The 13,225-nt window shown below is 41.4% G+C and overlaps 2 protein-coding genes across 3 annotated transcripts in view; one reads left to right on the top strand and one right to left on the bottom strand.

The window, feature by feature from the left end:
* Positions 1-13,225, bottom strand: part of LOC148126636 (vomeronasal type-2 receptor 26-like) — a 142,237-nt gene that overhangs the window by 2,814 nt on the left and 126,198 nt on the right. The window contains exons 1-5 of one of the 2 annotated variants that reach the window (XM_087927798.1): positions 11,226-11,616; positions 10,005-10,296; positions 5,153-5,956; positions 3,001-3,231; positions 678-804 (exon numbers count right to left, since the gene is read on the bottom strand). In XM_087927798.1, the coding sequence (XP_087783924.1) occupies positions 678-804; positions 3,001-3,231; positions 5,153-5,956; positions 10,005-10,296; positions 11,226-11,458 (1,687 nt within the window). In that variant the 5' untranslated portion in view covers positions 11,459-11,616. Of the gene's footprint in view, positions 1-677; positions 805-3,000; positions 3,232-5,152; positions 5,957-10,004; positions 10,297-11,225; positions 11,617-13,225 lie in introns of those variants that run through there. The other variant, XM_087927799.1, reaches the window with a different exon arrangement.
* Positions 1-13,225, top strand: part of LOC113451238 (uncharacterized) — a 176,876-nt gene that overhangs the window by 132,329 nt on the left and 31,322 nt on the right. The window lies entirely within an intron of this gene.

Below are 13,225 nucleotides of genomic sequence, written 5' to 3'. Positions count from 1 at the left end.
GGCATAATATAATCTCTCAACAGAGAAGCAGAGTTGGGCCAGTCTTCAACAGGCAGGCTCCTACAGACAGAGGTTACTTAATCAGCTTTTCTACCAAATGTTGCCATGTGTACCAGATCAGGTCTAGGACAATTTGTTGCAGCCAAGTTGCCATGACCAACTTGCCATGGCCAATGTGTGAAGGCCAACTTGTTGCGGGACAATTCAACGCTGTATTAATCATTTCATTCAGTTATTTTTATTATTGGTGACCATGTTTTCATCCAAATTATTGTAACTCTTGTGGAGTTTTTTTAATTCACTTTTTAATTTTATTATTATTGGCTACGGTTCTGTCAAAATTAATTTTTGCATTTGTTGAATTGTCCCACAGCAAGTTGTTGTGCTGTGAGTTGTCCCATTCCATACCAGACCTGGGCTGCATAAATGTAGACAACAACTCAATATTAAAAATGATGTACAAAAATGAACTCTTGCTTCTGTCTCATATTTATTGAGGTTTTCAATTTAGATTGTTAGCTTTCCCCTCTTTACCTAATAACTGGGTTTTTGCCATCACCCATGAGACACTTTGTTCAAGGCTTACATGTTTGCTTCCAAATATTCCTGAATGGAAATACTTCATGGACTGTTCTTCCCATCTTTCAAGAACTGCCTCTCCCCTTGGTGTCTCTTACCATCCTGAGCGGAGATGGTTCCTTCAGCGCACAAGATACATCCATAGCAACAAAGAGGCCTTCCTTCCAAGACCACCTTGGCTTGGCCAGGGTGACAGTTTGTGGTGCACCTGGAGTGAGGAAGCGACTGATCGAAAAAAGAAACCATTAAAATGGTTGGGTATTGCCACCGTCATGAGACATTCACCTGTTTAATTGGTCGACTCATCCCTACCCCATTTCTCTTTCTGTCAAGGAAGGGGTTTACATTGGCTTTTTGGTTTTTTAAGGATATGCGCAACTAAGATGGTTGGTACTTTTGCTGGAAGTCTTCAAAGAGAGCCTGGATAATCACCTGTCAAAGGTGATTTAGCGAATCCCATGCTGAGCAGGAATTTGGAAAAAATGATTTCTCAATCCAGTGTTAAGTTCAGTGTTCAAAGAAGGGGTGGGGCTGGGAAAGCAGAATAAATATAATAGAATTGGAAGAGATCTTGGAGGTCTTCTAGTCCAACCTCCTGCTCAGGCAGGAAACCCTATACCATTTCAGACGAATGGTTGTCCGATCTATTCTTAAAAACAACAGTGTTGGAGCATATACAACTTCTGGAGGCAAGTTGTTCCACTGATTAATTGTTCTAGCTGTCAGGAAATTTCTCCTTATTTCTAGGTTGCTTCTCTCTTTGACTTGAGTTTCCATGCATTGCTTCTTTTCCTGTATTGTCCTATATGTTGCCTGATATGCAGAAGGATGCTTAGCCATCCCATGGAAATCAGTGGGGCATCTTGAAGGAGGCAGGAAGGAGATTCTGGGGCAATCAAAGGAATATCATCTTCAATAGGACCATTGTTAATTTGTGAAATTTTCTCCTAAAGGCCTATTGGTGGACACAGGTTGATGAGACATATCTCAATAGCTATGTCTCAATTCATCTATTACATGAAACCAAGTATTCTTTAACTGTTATTGAATTAATCACAGTTAGCTAATTGTGTAGAGTTGTCAGGGTGGGGCAGAGGTTGATATTTTTTAATAGAATTGAGAAGGAAGGAAGTTCAAACCTACCCAAGGAAATTTCTGGAGAAAAGCTGGAATCTAAGCCAAATAATGTCTAACAGTAAAAGTCCACTTCGTACATGCATGCTAGTCATTTCTGGCTCTAGGGGCAATGCTCAACCAAAGAGCCAGCACTGTCTGAAGATGTCTCCGTGGTCATGACTAAACGCTGAAGGTACACAGAATGCTGTTATTAAAGTGGTCCCTATCTTTCTACATGCATTTTTACATGCTTTCGAACTGCTAGGTTGGCAGAAGCTGGGACAAGTAACGGGAGCTCACTCTGTTACGCAGTGCTAGGGATTCGAACTACGAAACTGCTGACCTTTCTGATTGACAAGCTCAGCGCCTTAGTCACTGAACATTCACGTCCCTTAAATAATGTCTACCTGGGTTTATAAACACAATAATTGGGTTTGTCAATAAATTAACCAGAATCAAATCAACCATTTTATGGTTGTGAAGTGTGAATTCAGCATACTGTGTATCTCTTCCAGGATTAAATGTTATAGGATTCTCAGTTCTACATCCTGACTTTCCTAACTTTGCTTTTAACTACAATTCAGCCAAGACAGACAGTTTTGTTCTTAAGCTGCTGACAGCAATCATCCAATCACAGCTTGCTTTATAAAGCAAAACGGAAGGAAGAAGATCCAACCAGCATCTGAATCTGGATAAACCACATAGACTTCTTGACCAAAGTGTCAGTCTTGGAAGCCATATTTTACTTGGGAGCTTTGAGGGTGCCACATTCAGTGCCTGGGAATTTGGAAAGGGGGATTTCATAGTGGGGTAGAAGACTAGATACAACAACATTCTTTCTCAGAGAGTCAAGGACAAGTTTCCCTGAACCTGGAGGGGAGTGTCTGGAGGGATGTCGCTAGTTGGGACAAAGGTTTGATTGGGCCATGTGATGGACTGATGGGTGCAGGGGATGGATCTTTGAATTTCTATTGGGTAGGGAAAACCTGGAACTCTCAGATTCAGATTTTCCCAGGTGTACCAATATGACAACTCTAATAAAATGGAACTTTGAGGAGAGGTTTGTCTTGGAATTTATTGGTTTGGAGTTGGTTAGTTGGAATGATGACACAAAGTTTCCCATTCTGTGATCCATGGCCCCCTCTCTCTTTTTTTTTTAATCCAAGGAGCCCAACAAAACCTTTGAGAAAGAAAAAGATCCCAAGCATCCTTCAACCCAGCTCCAGCAACATGCTATCCACTTCACAACTATTTGGAAGAATGAAAAAAAGGTTGGAGGGCATTAGATGAGCAGCCTCAACTAACCTGGTTAAACTGCTGGGACCAATTTATGGCCTCCTGGTCAAGGCTGAATTCCAGGTCTTTGGACCTCCCTGGTCTATCTATCCTCCCAAACTTCACAGCCCCAAAGGTCTTATTAGGAAAGAGCACCCAGTTCATGGCATCAAATCTGGCAGCAAGGTCCCCCTTCTCATCCAGATACACTCCATCCATGCAAGTATTGTAGAAGTGGGAATCTCCCAGGAAAGGATGAAGCTACAATGGCAGAATAATAACAATAATATGAAGGAAGAGGATGTTCTACTGGTAGAGTTGAATTCCGCTACAAAGCTCTCCATAGCGATGGAAGTCATCAGAGAGATAGAAGGCAAATTTTAGCCACTCCTTGCCTCTAAGATAGCAGGATGACAGAGATGGAAGGGACCTTGGAGGTCTTCTAGTCCAACCCCCTGCTCAACAGGAAACCCTATACTCAGTGGTGAGATTCAAATTTTTTTACTACTAATTCTGTGGGCGTGGCTTGGTAGGTGTGGCAAGGGAAGGATACTGTAAAATCTCCAGTTAGAGGTGGCATTTACCGGTTCTCCAAACTACTCAAAATTTCTGCTACCAGTTCTCCAGAACTGGTCAGAACCTGCTGAATACTACATCTGGAGCACCCACAACTTCCAGTAAGGGGCTGTTCCACTGATTAATTGTTCTAACTGCAGGAAATTTCTCCTCAGTTCTAGGTTGCTTCTCTCTTTGATTACTTTTCATCCGTTGCTTCTTGTTCCGCCCTCAGGTGCTTTGGAGAATAGCTTGACTCCCTCTTCTTTGTGGCAGCCCCTGAGATGTTGGAACACTGCTACTGATGTTTTAGATCAGGGGTGTCCAACCTTTCACCTTCCCTGGGCCACATTAGAAGATGAAAATTTGGTTTGGGCCGCACATAAAATAAAATAACAGTAACGATACCTGATCATCCAAAAAAACCATAGAAAACATAGTTAACATATTAAATGGAAATGAAGTTAGTGAGATGTTTTTATTATTTATTATTAATTATTTATTTAAAAATATTTATTTTTATCACGGTTTATCACGGTTTACTTTCCGGCCAAATTTTGCGGGGGGGGGGGAGAAAGCTCGCCCGCCTCGCACCTACCTCTCCTCCTGCAAATGGCCCGGGTGGATGAGGCAGGACTGGAAGGCAGAAGCAGCAGTGGCGGAAGCAGAAGCGGCGGCGGTGGCGGGGGCAGAAGCGGCGGCGGCGGCAGAAGCAGCAGCAGCGGCAGGGGCAGAAGCGGTGGCAGTGGCGGGGCAGAAGCAGCAGTGGCACCTGCCTCTCCTCCTCCTCCTCACTGGCTCTGGCACAAAGGTTGGGGTGGGCACTGGGCCGCATTACGAGGCGATCTGGGCCGCATGTGGCCCATGGGCAGGTTGGACAAGCCTGTTTTAGATGCTGCCCAAAGTTGTTTTGCAGACAGAAATGGGTGGCATATGACTGATATTTTTTTAAAATAAAATATCAATTTAACCAATCCTGCTTTATCTTGCGTGCTATGAAAATTATGTGTATTTCTATTTGCACCTAATAATCTTTGTAAACGGTCACCATTTTATTCAAAGAGGAAAATATGTTTTTATTTGGATGTCCTGCATGTGAATAAAAGTTTTTGAAACTTTGACTTTCATTTTGTCAATCAGAAAGATTTGTGGTTATAGAAATGGCTAGTTATATATTAATGTGTAAAAAAAAAAAAATGAAATTGGAGTGTTTTTATCTTGTACTGTGCTAAGAAGAGCTGGAAGTCAGTGCCTTTTTTTTTCTTTTTCTCTTTCCCCTTGTATCTCACATCCCATTTTCCCTGCTCCGCTTCCTTCCCTTAATTTCCTATTTTTTCCTTCTCTTTTCTATATTTTATATAATAAAACAAAACCTTAATAAAACTCAAATTTAAATAATGAATTTGATTTAAAGCAACAACAATTCAGTGATGTAGTAGAATCAAGTCATTGGTACCGTGCCATGGAACTCTAGGTCAGGAATCCAAAAAATGGGATGGAGGATTTCCTACCCCAGTAACCTCATAAAATGAAAGAAGACAATTAAAATCTTAACTTCCTCACATAATCTAAAATGTCTTTGAAATCTGAAATCGTACCTTTAGGCTTTCTAAAGGAAATCAAATACCTGCCATGCCTGAAGGACCAGCCTGTGATCTCTTTTCTTCTTTGCTTTTTGCTTGGACCTGGATAAGTAGGCATCGTGTGAAGCCCGAGCGACTGCCCAGGCGAGGTTGTAAATACTGTAGCTGTCCAGAGAGAAGGTTTTTTCCACCACCTCTTCCTCCAGGTTCTTCAATTCTTCATTCTCCTGGCACCTCACCCTTCCTTTCACAGAAAAGAGGTGTCTGGAATACGAACAGTTGAACGCCATTTTGCCAAAGTTTTGCATCGTGCCAAAAAACGTTCCTGAAACTTGCGGTCTTTTTTCAGTATGGATTAAGAAAGAGAAAAAACCCCGGAGGTGCTGAGGAGACAGTATGTTGTCAGATAAATTCAGAGTGAGGTCCCACATTGCTGTGGTGATCCAAACTTTTGCCAGGATGGGCTTGACGTGCCTTTCAGTGTAGGATTGTATAACTTTTATCAAGGAATACAAGTAACGGTCTTCCCCGTAATATATGAAAACACTGACATTGTTCCACAAGTGAAATGGTTCATTGAACAATAGCCTCATTTTCCAGGGCAATATTGGGATGTTCACCGAGAAGGCTTCACAAATTGTGTTTCTGGTTAATATTGGCCTCAAAGTTCGGAGAAATCTTTTCCCATTGTCAGTGTCTGGTGCTAGAAGACCGATCCAGTTCCATCCAAAATGATGGAGCACTTTGGCAATTCCCCAATACAAGTATTCTTCTTTGGGGACCATGCGGTAGATGAATGGGAAATTGGTTTTATCATTCAGAGTTTCAGACACAAAACCATAACTGACCTAGTAAGAAAAAGAAGTGTGGGGAAAAGATGTTCAGGGCATTGTTTAAAGGATATGGTCTTATTAGTTTGAGCAATCATTTCTCCCAAGATGCTGGAGTAGTTGGTTTCTGCTCTAAGCAGAATGATGAAGTAGATGGTATCAAGATCCAATTCACCTATTACTACAATTACTACCAACCTACCTTCAATCAGGGACATGTATTCTGTATAATACTACCAACCTGCCTTCAATCAAGGACCTGTATACTACATAAGTCAAAAAGAAGGCTGTGAAAATATTTAAAGACCCCTCACATCCCGGACATAAACTGTTTCAACTCCTACTCTCAAAATGATGCTATAGAGTATTGCACACCGGAACAGCTAGACACAAGAACAGTTTTTTCCCAAATGCCATCACTCTGCTAAACAAATAATTCCCTCAACACTGTTCAACTATTTACAAAGTCTGCACTACTATTACTATTAATCTTCTCATCATTCCTTATCACCCATCCCCTCCCACTTATGACTGTATGACTGTAACTTTGTCGCTTGTATCCTTATGATTTATATTGACTGTTTCCTGGTATGATTTGATTGCTTATTGTACCCTAAGGCTATCATTAAGTGTTGTACCTTATGATTTTTGACGAATGTATCTTTTCTTTTATATATACTGAGAGTATTTGCACCAAGACAAATTCCTTGTGTGTCCAATCACACTTGGCCAATAAAGGAATTCTATTCTATTCTAATTCTATTCTACTACACCAAGGTACTAATTTATATTAAGGACTGAAATCTTGCAAGCTCCTACCAAAGTAAATTAAGAGAATAGTCTTGAAGGTCAGCTATCACAAGTCGCTTAAAATATTTACATAAGTGCTTTCAAACTGAATGGGAAAAATGTTTTACTGGGCCAGTTGCTGTACAAATTGTACAAATACAGCTGTAGGTATAGATAAAGCTGACTTCTAAACTTGGAGGCTAAAACATATGAAGAAACTGCAGCTGCAGGAACTGGGCATGGCTAGTCTAATGAGAAGAAAAACTAGGGATGACATGATATCAATGTTCCAACCATTTATTTATATATTTTCACATTACATACTAAGTGCTTAGTGAACAGCATATTGTCTGGATCAATTTATTTAGATATAATAATACTTTTCCCATCCCTAATTTCTACCTCTGCTTATCCAACCATTTATAAAACAAGTCCCATGTTTTAAAATACTCTGCATCTTCTTTTTCTTTTATTTTTACTGTCCATTTGTCCATTTCTGCACAATCTTTTTTTTTATTACATCATCCTCTGTATGTGTTCCCTCACTTTTCCAGTACAAATGTGCAAATACAATTCTTGCTGCTGTCAAAACACATAATATTAAGTATAGGTTCCCTTTATCATACTTTTCAGATATTATGCCCAGCAAAAATATGATCATATGTGGTGGACGTGTGTAAAAGCAAATAAAATATTGGACAAAAACGCATACATTGTTGGGAAAAATGTGAAAACAACATATAGATTATAAGCAATATTCCAATATCTAAAGGGCTGCCACAAAGAAGAGGGAATCAACCTATTCTTCATAGCATTTGAAAGCAGGACAAGAAGCAAAGGATGGAAGCTAATCAAGGAGAGAAGCAACATAGAACTAGGGAAAAATTTCCTGACAGTGAGAACAATTAACCAGTGGAATGACTTGTCCTCAGAAGATGTGAATGTTCCAACACTGGAAGTTTTTAAGAAGAGATTGGACAACCATTGGTCTGAAATAGTCTAGGGTTTCCTGCCTGAGTAGGGGGTTGGACTAGAAGACTTCCAAAGTTCCATCCAACTCTGTTATTATAATAACTGGCACCTCTTTAGAAACTATGAAAGACTGAACAGTGCAGCACAAGAACATTCTAATGTTCATTCTGTGCATTCTGCTTATCATTGCATATCAAACTCACACTCAGGGATGACTCACACCCTGGTCAGCACTTCTTTACTCACCTAACATCAGGTAGGAGATATAGAAACATAGCCAGCTGCACTAACAGGCTGAAGAACAGTTTCTAACTGTGGGCTGTCAGACTCCTGAACGGAAAATAACTTCATGTCAACATAGTATGATAGACTTGCCGAGCCGGCACATTGTGACACATAGTATAATAAGATTGTGCGTTAGTAGGATTCACTGGGTTAGGGACTCAGTGAGCCAATCTCATTGTACACATGTTGTACTCTGACAATAAAGGTTGATTGATTGGTGATTGATCAGACTTCCAGTCTTTAAAAAAAGACAAAGATTTTCACTGTCATCTTATATCCTATGAACTGGAGGAGTTCACTAATGGTACGAGGAGTTCCACAATGGGACAGATTGCCTTGTGAGCTGGTAGACTTTCCTTTGCTGGAGGTATTTTCACAGAGACTAGATGGTAATGTTTTGGGAATACCAAAAGTGAACTTTTGTGTAGGGCAGAGGCTGGGAAAGAAGATCTCCAAGACCCCTTTTAAAACTTTCCATTCTCTGCTTCTGAAGTTCAAACTGATAACTTCTCAAGATCTGCCCCAGGAATGAAAATTAGGAAATGAGCATCATTTTCTCTGAAGTACAATTAAGACCCAGTGATAACTTGATTGGTTTGGTGTCCCATACTGACACCAAACAGCATCAGTTCGATTGGAGCAACACCAAAACCATCGGCCCCGCTACCACCTGCCACGCTTGTGAGTTCATTGAAGACTCACACTCCACAAGCGATTCCATCATCAGGCACATTGACCTACAACCAGCCTACGAACCCCTCAGAATCCAAATCAACTGCACAGCCAACCAGAAACAGCACCAACCTCAACCAACCCAGGCAATACCCCTCCCCCAACAGCAGTTCATCTCCCAGTGTTCTTGATGTGAGGTAATCTCCTTATCACAAGACCCATCACAAGACTCACTGATGACTCACAGCTGACCCATTACAAAACCTGTCACAATAGTAGAGAAAAGAGTAGAGTAGAGTAGAGTAGAATATGGAATGGAATGGAATAGAATAGAATAGAATAGAATAGAACATGATTCAGGATAGGGTAGGACAGAATAACAGAATGAATATAGAACAGCATAGTATAGAATAGAGAATAGAATAGAATAGAATAGAATTAGAATAGAACAGAACAGAATAGAATTCTTTATTGGCCAAGTGTAATTGAACACACAAGGAATTTGTCTTTGGTGCATATGCTCTCAGGAAATATACGTTGATCAAGAATCATAAGATACAACACTTAGTGATAGTCATAGGTTACTAATAAGCAATGAAATCATACTAGGAAACAAATAAAACAGTATAAATTGTAAAGATTCAAGTAACCATGGTTATAGTCATAAGTGGGAAGAGATAGGTAAAAGGAAGGATGAGAGGAATAATGGTAATACAGTCTTAATAAATAAGTTGACAGTATTATGGGAATTATTTGTTTAGCAGAGTGATGGCGTTCAGGAAAAAAACTCCTTGTGTCCAGTTGTTCTGGCGTGCAGTGCTCTATACATCATTTTGAGGGTAGGAGTTGAAACAGTTTATGTCCAGGATGTGAGGAGTCTGTAAATATTTTTACAGCCCTCTTTTTGACTTGTGCAGTATACAGGTCTTCAATGGAAGGCAGGCTGGTAGCAATTGTTTTTTTTTCTGCAGTTCTAATTATTTGTTGAAGTCTGTCTCTGTCTTGTTGGGTTGCAGAGTCAAACCAGACTGCCAAACCAGCCAAACAAGACAAAAACAAACAGCCAAACAAGACCCTCACTTGACACACTCACACCTGACATCCCCTAAATTCTGCTGAAGGTGTTACCTAGCCTGATAACAAAAACGTTTGGGAACCAACCCACAAGTTCGGAAAATCTCATTCTCACCCTGCACCTGAGATACAGATATTCTCCACTATTGCAAACTTGATCTCCATTGCCGTGTCAGATTTAAAAATATCCTTCAACCTGCTGTTTCAATGGTCATGGCATATCCCTGAGCAGGACACATCTAGGTTTGGCTTTTCTCCCCATCTCCATTCATACCTGTGGCATCTTGTAGAGGTTCAACATGGTGGAAATCTGCTCGGAAATGTTGGAGTCGGTCCCTTCAATCACAGCCAGCAGCCTCTTTTCTCTTCCACAAATGTAGTTTGGGACGTTTGCCTGTCCGGTGGAGAGTAAGTCCATCAGGCCATCGGCAGTCAGTCCTGGTTCATAATAGTTCTCGTAGATGTCATAGCCCAGGGTGATATTGGGCAAAATGTGGGGATTCTGGTTGATCTCACGAATGGCAAAAAGAAAGGACAGAAGGTACCAGTGTGCATTATAACCTTTGCTTCAAAACAAAAATAAAACCCACAACCACCTTTAATTATTCATTCAGTACTTTAACAATTCATGCATTTGGGCACGGGTTGGATCTGAGACCCTTTGTAACTCTATCCTTGCTACTCCTACTAGAAGTAATAATTATAATACTAAAACATATGAAGAACTGTTGCAGGGACCTGGCATGGCTAGTCTAGAGAAACGAAGGACTAACATGATAGCACCATTCCAGTATTTCAGGGGCTGCCACAAAACTTATTTTCCAAAGCACCCAAAGGGAAGACAAGAAGCAATGGATGGAAACTTATCAAGGAGAGAAGCAACCTGGAATTAAGGAGAAACTTCCTAACAGTGAGGACAATTAACCAGTGGAACAGCTTCCTTTCAGAAGTTGTGGATGCTTCATCAGTATAGGATTTTAAGAAGGACTTGATGACCATTTCTTTGAAATCAGTGGTGGGATTCAAAAATTTTTTACTACCGGTTCTGTGGGCGTGGCAGGATTACTGCAAAATCCCCATTCCCTCCCCACCCCACTAATCTACTTTCCAGCTCCATTCTCCTGTGCATGGCAACAAAAGAAGACCCAGCCAATATGCTGGGACTCAGGAGGCAGAGAATAGATGGGGGACGGGGCCAGTCAGAGGTGGTATTTGCCGGTTCTCCGAACTACTCAAAAGTTTTGCTACCGGTTCTCCAGAACCGGTCAGAACCTGCTGAATACCACCTCTGTCTGAAATGATATAGGATCTCCTGCTTGAGCAGGGATTTGGACTGGAAATCTTCCATGATTCACTCCAGCTCTATTCTGATTGAGTGATTAAATAATAGGGTCTCAGCCCCATTTTTTTGGAGAAGAAAATCGGTAAAATAAATGAAGAATTTTGCATGTTTCCATGCAAAAGAGTACAAAATCCACCCCCGAGATCTACTTACAAAACTGGTTGGCTAAAGGGAGGCTCCTTGAAGGTTGCTATTGCTGACCAGATTGACCTCAGGGAAACAATGCCACCAATATAGAGGTCTCCTGGGCGGTAAAAATTGTACACCCCATTTTGATCCTTGGTGAAATCAAGGGGGCATTTTCTCCCGCCAGCTGCACTAGGCAATAGAAGCAGAAGGAGCAGCAAGAGGAACAGCTCAGCTTGTATGGCAGCCCTCAGAAGCATTTCAGAGAGCACTGGTTGGACTAGAAGACCTCCAAGGTCCTTTCCAACTCTGTGGATCTGTTCTGCCTTCAAAAGAGAGAGAGAGCATCCAACCACAACTTCCCAGGATCGTAGGGAGTTAACTCTGCACCTCAAGAGGGTGCACGTCACTCTGAACACATTGGCTCCAGAGGAAGCATTAATTTGGCATGTGGTTTTCCGGGCAAGATTTATCAAATGTTGCAACAGGTTGCTTGCTGCATTCGGGGAATCAGGGATGATGAAACTCCCTTGAGGGTTAGAGGAAAAGAAGACCATGATTTTCACAATTACAATGTAGAGTGTATCTGTTACGCCAGTTTGGTCAAGTGGTTAAGGCACCAGGTTAGAAAGCAGGAGGCTGTGGGTTCAAATCCTGCCTTAGGGATGAATGCCAGCTGGGTGACTTTCTCTCTCTCTCTCTCTGTCAGCCCAACCCACCTCACAGGGTTGTTGTGGGAAAAATAGGTGGCGGAAGAGTGTGTGTTGTGTATATTTGCTGCCTGAGTTATTTGTAGTTATTTGTAGTTAGTAATAACTGTGTATTACAAATCAATCAATCAATCAATCAATATTGTGGCTTCAAAAGCAGTTCCAGGAAGGAAGAAAACATGTTTCGGAAACCTCACACATTTGACCTATGCCCTTTGAGGCAAATCTGGTCTGTTCTATGCCAAAATTTCTCTATATTTTTGGTAAAGCAGGAATCCAGATGAACGGGCCTTAGCAGTGCAGTGGTTAAAATGCAGTACTGCAGGCTACTTCTGCTGACTGCCAGTTGCCTGCAATTTCGAAGTTTGAATCCCATCAGGCTCAAGGTTGACTCAGCCTCCCATCCTTCCGAGATGTAAATAAGGGTAAAATGAGGACCCAAATTGTTGGGGCAATAGGCTGATTCTGTAAACCATTTAGAGAGGGCTGTAAAGCAGAGGTTGTATTCAGCAGGTTCTGACCAGTTCTGGAGAACCGGTAGCAGAAATGTTGAGTAGTTCAGAGAACCGGCAAATGCCACCTCTGATTGGAGATTTTCCTTCCCCTGCCACGCCCACCAAGCCACGCCCACAGAACTGATAGTAAAAAAAAAATGAATCCCACCACTGCAGTAAAACACTGCAAATTGATATATAAGTCTAAGTGCTACTGTGCTGTCCAGACAGTATAGGGGGATTGGGAATTGAGATAGTTAAGTTAGAATTGGGAGCTGTCCCCTTAAGGGAATGCCTCATGGTAAATGTAGTTAATGCATCATGGGAAATGTAGTTCATGTCATGTGCTCGCATCTGTAATCCTGATTGGTCACTAACTGACCCTTGGTTGGGTTGGGGGAGTTTCCTTTCTCCTGCTTGGATCCCAGCAGTGTGCTGGTGTCTCACTCTTTGCTCCAGCATTATGGGATGAAATATCACTATGCTTTTACACTATGAAGTCATCTGTGCAAAGAGTTTGACATTAAGATGAATCTCTCTAGGGCGGAACTGGCGTCGTGACGATATGGCATGCAATCTTGGAGTTCTGAGATCGCTGCCGATATCTTTGCTCCTGGATGGTCCATACGGATCTAAACCGTCCTGAAGAGATGGTGAATGTAAAGAGCGCATCCTGTAGATTCCAGGGATATCGCAAAGTCCCTGGTTTAATTTTTTCTAGTTCAATATTGTCCCTTGGAGAGAGCTTGTTATAATCATCATGTTATAATAAGCCACCCAGTGTTCTGACCCGGGCTTCATAAACCTTAATTACACACACACT

The sequence above is a fragment of the Pseudonaja textilis genome, chromosome 2, assembly GCF_049901715.1.
Source record: "Pseudonaja textilis isolate UNSWEBS1 chromosome 2, rPseTex1.2, whole genome shotgun sequence".
In the NCBI taxonomy this organism is placed as follows: Eukaryota; Metazoa; Chordata; class Lepidosauria; order Squamata; family Elapidae; genus Pseudonaja; species Pseudonaja textilis.
The sequence above is the reverse complement of the archived record's forward strand: the minus strand, read 5'-3'. Positions and strand labels throughout refer to the sequence as shown.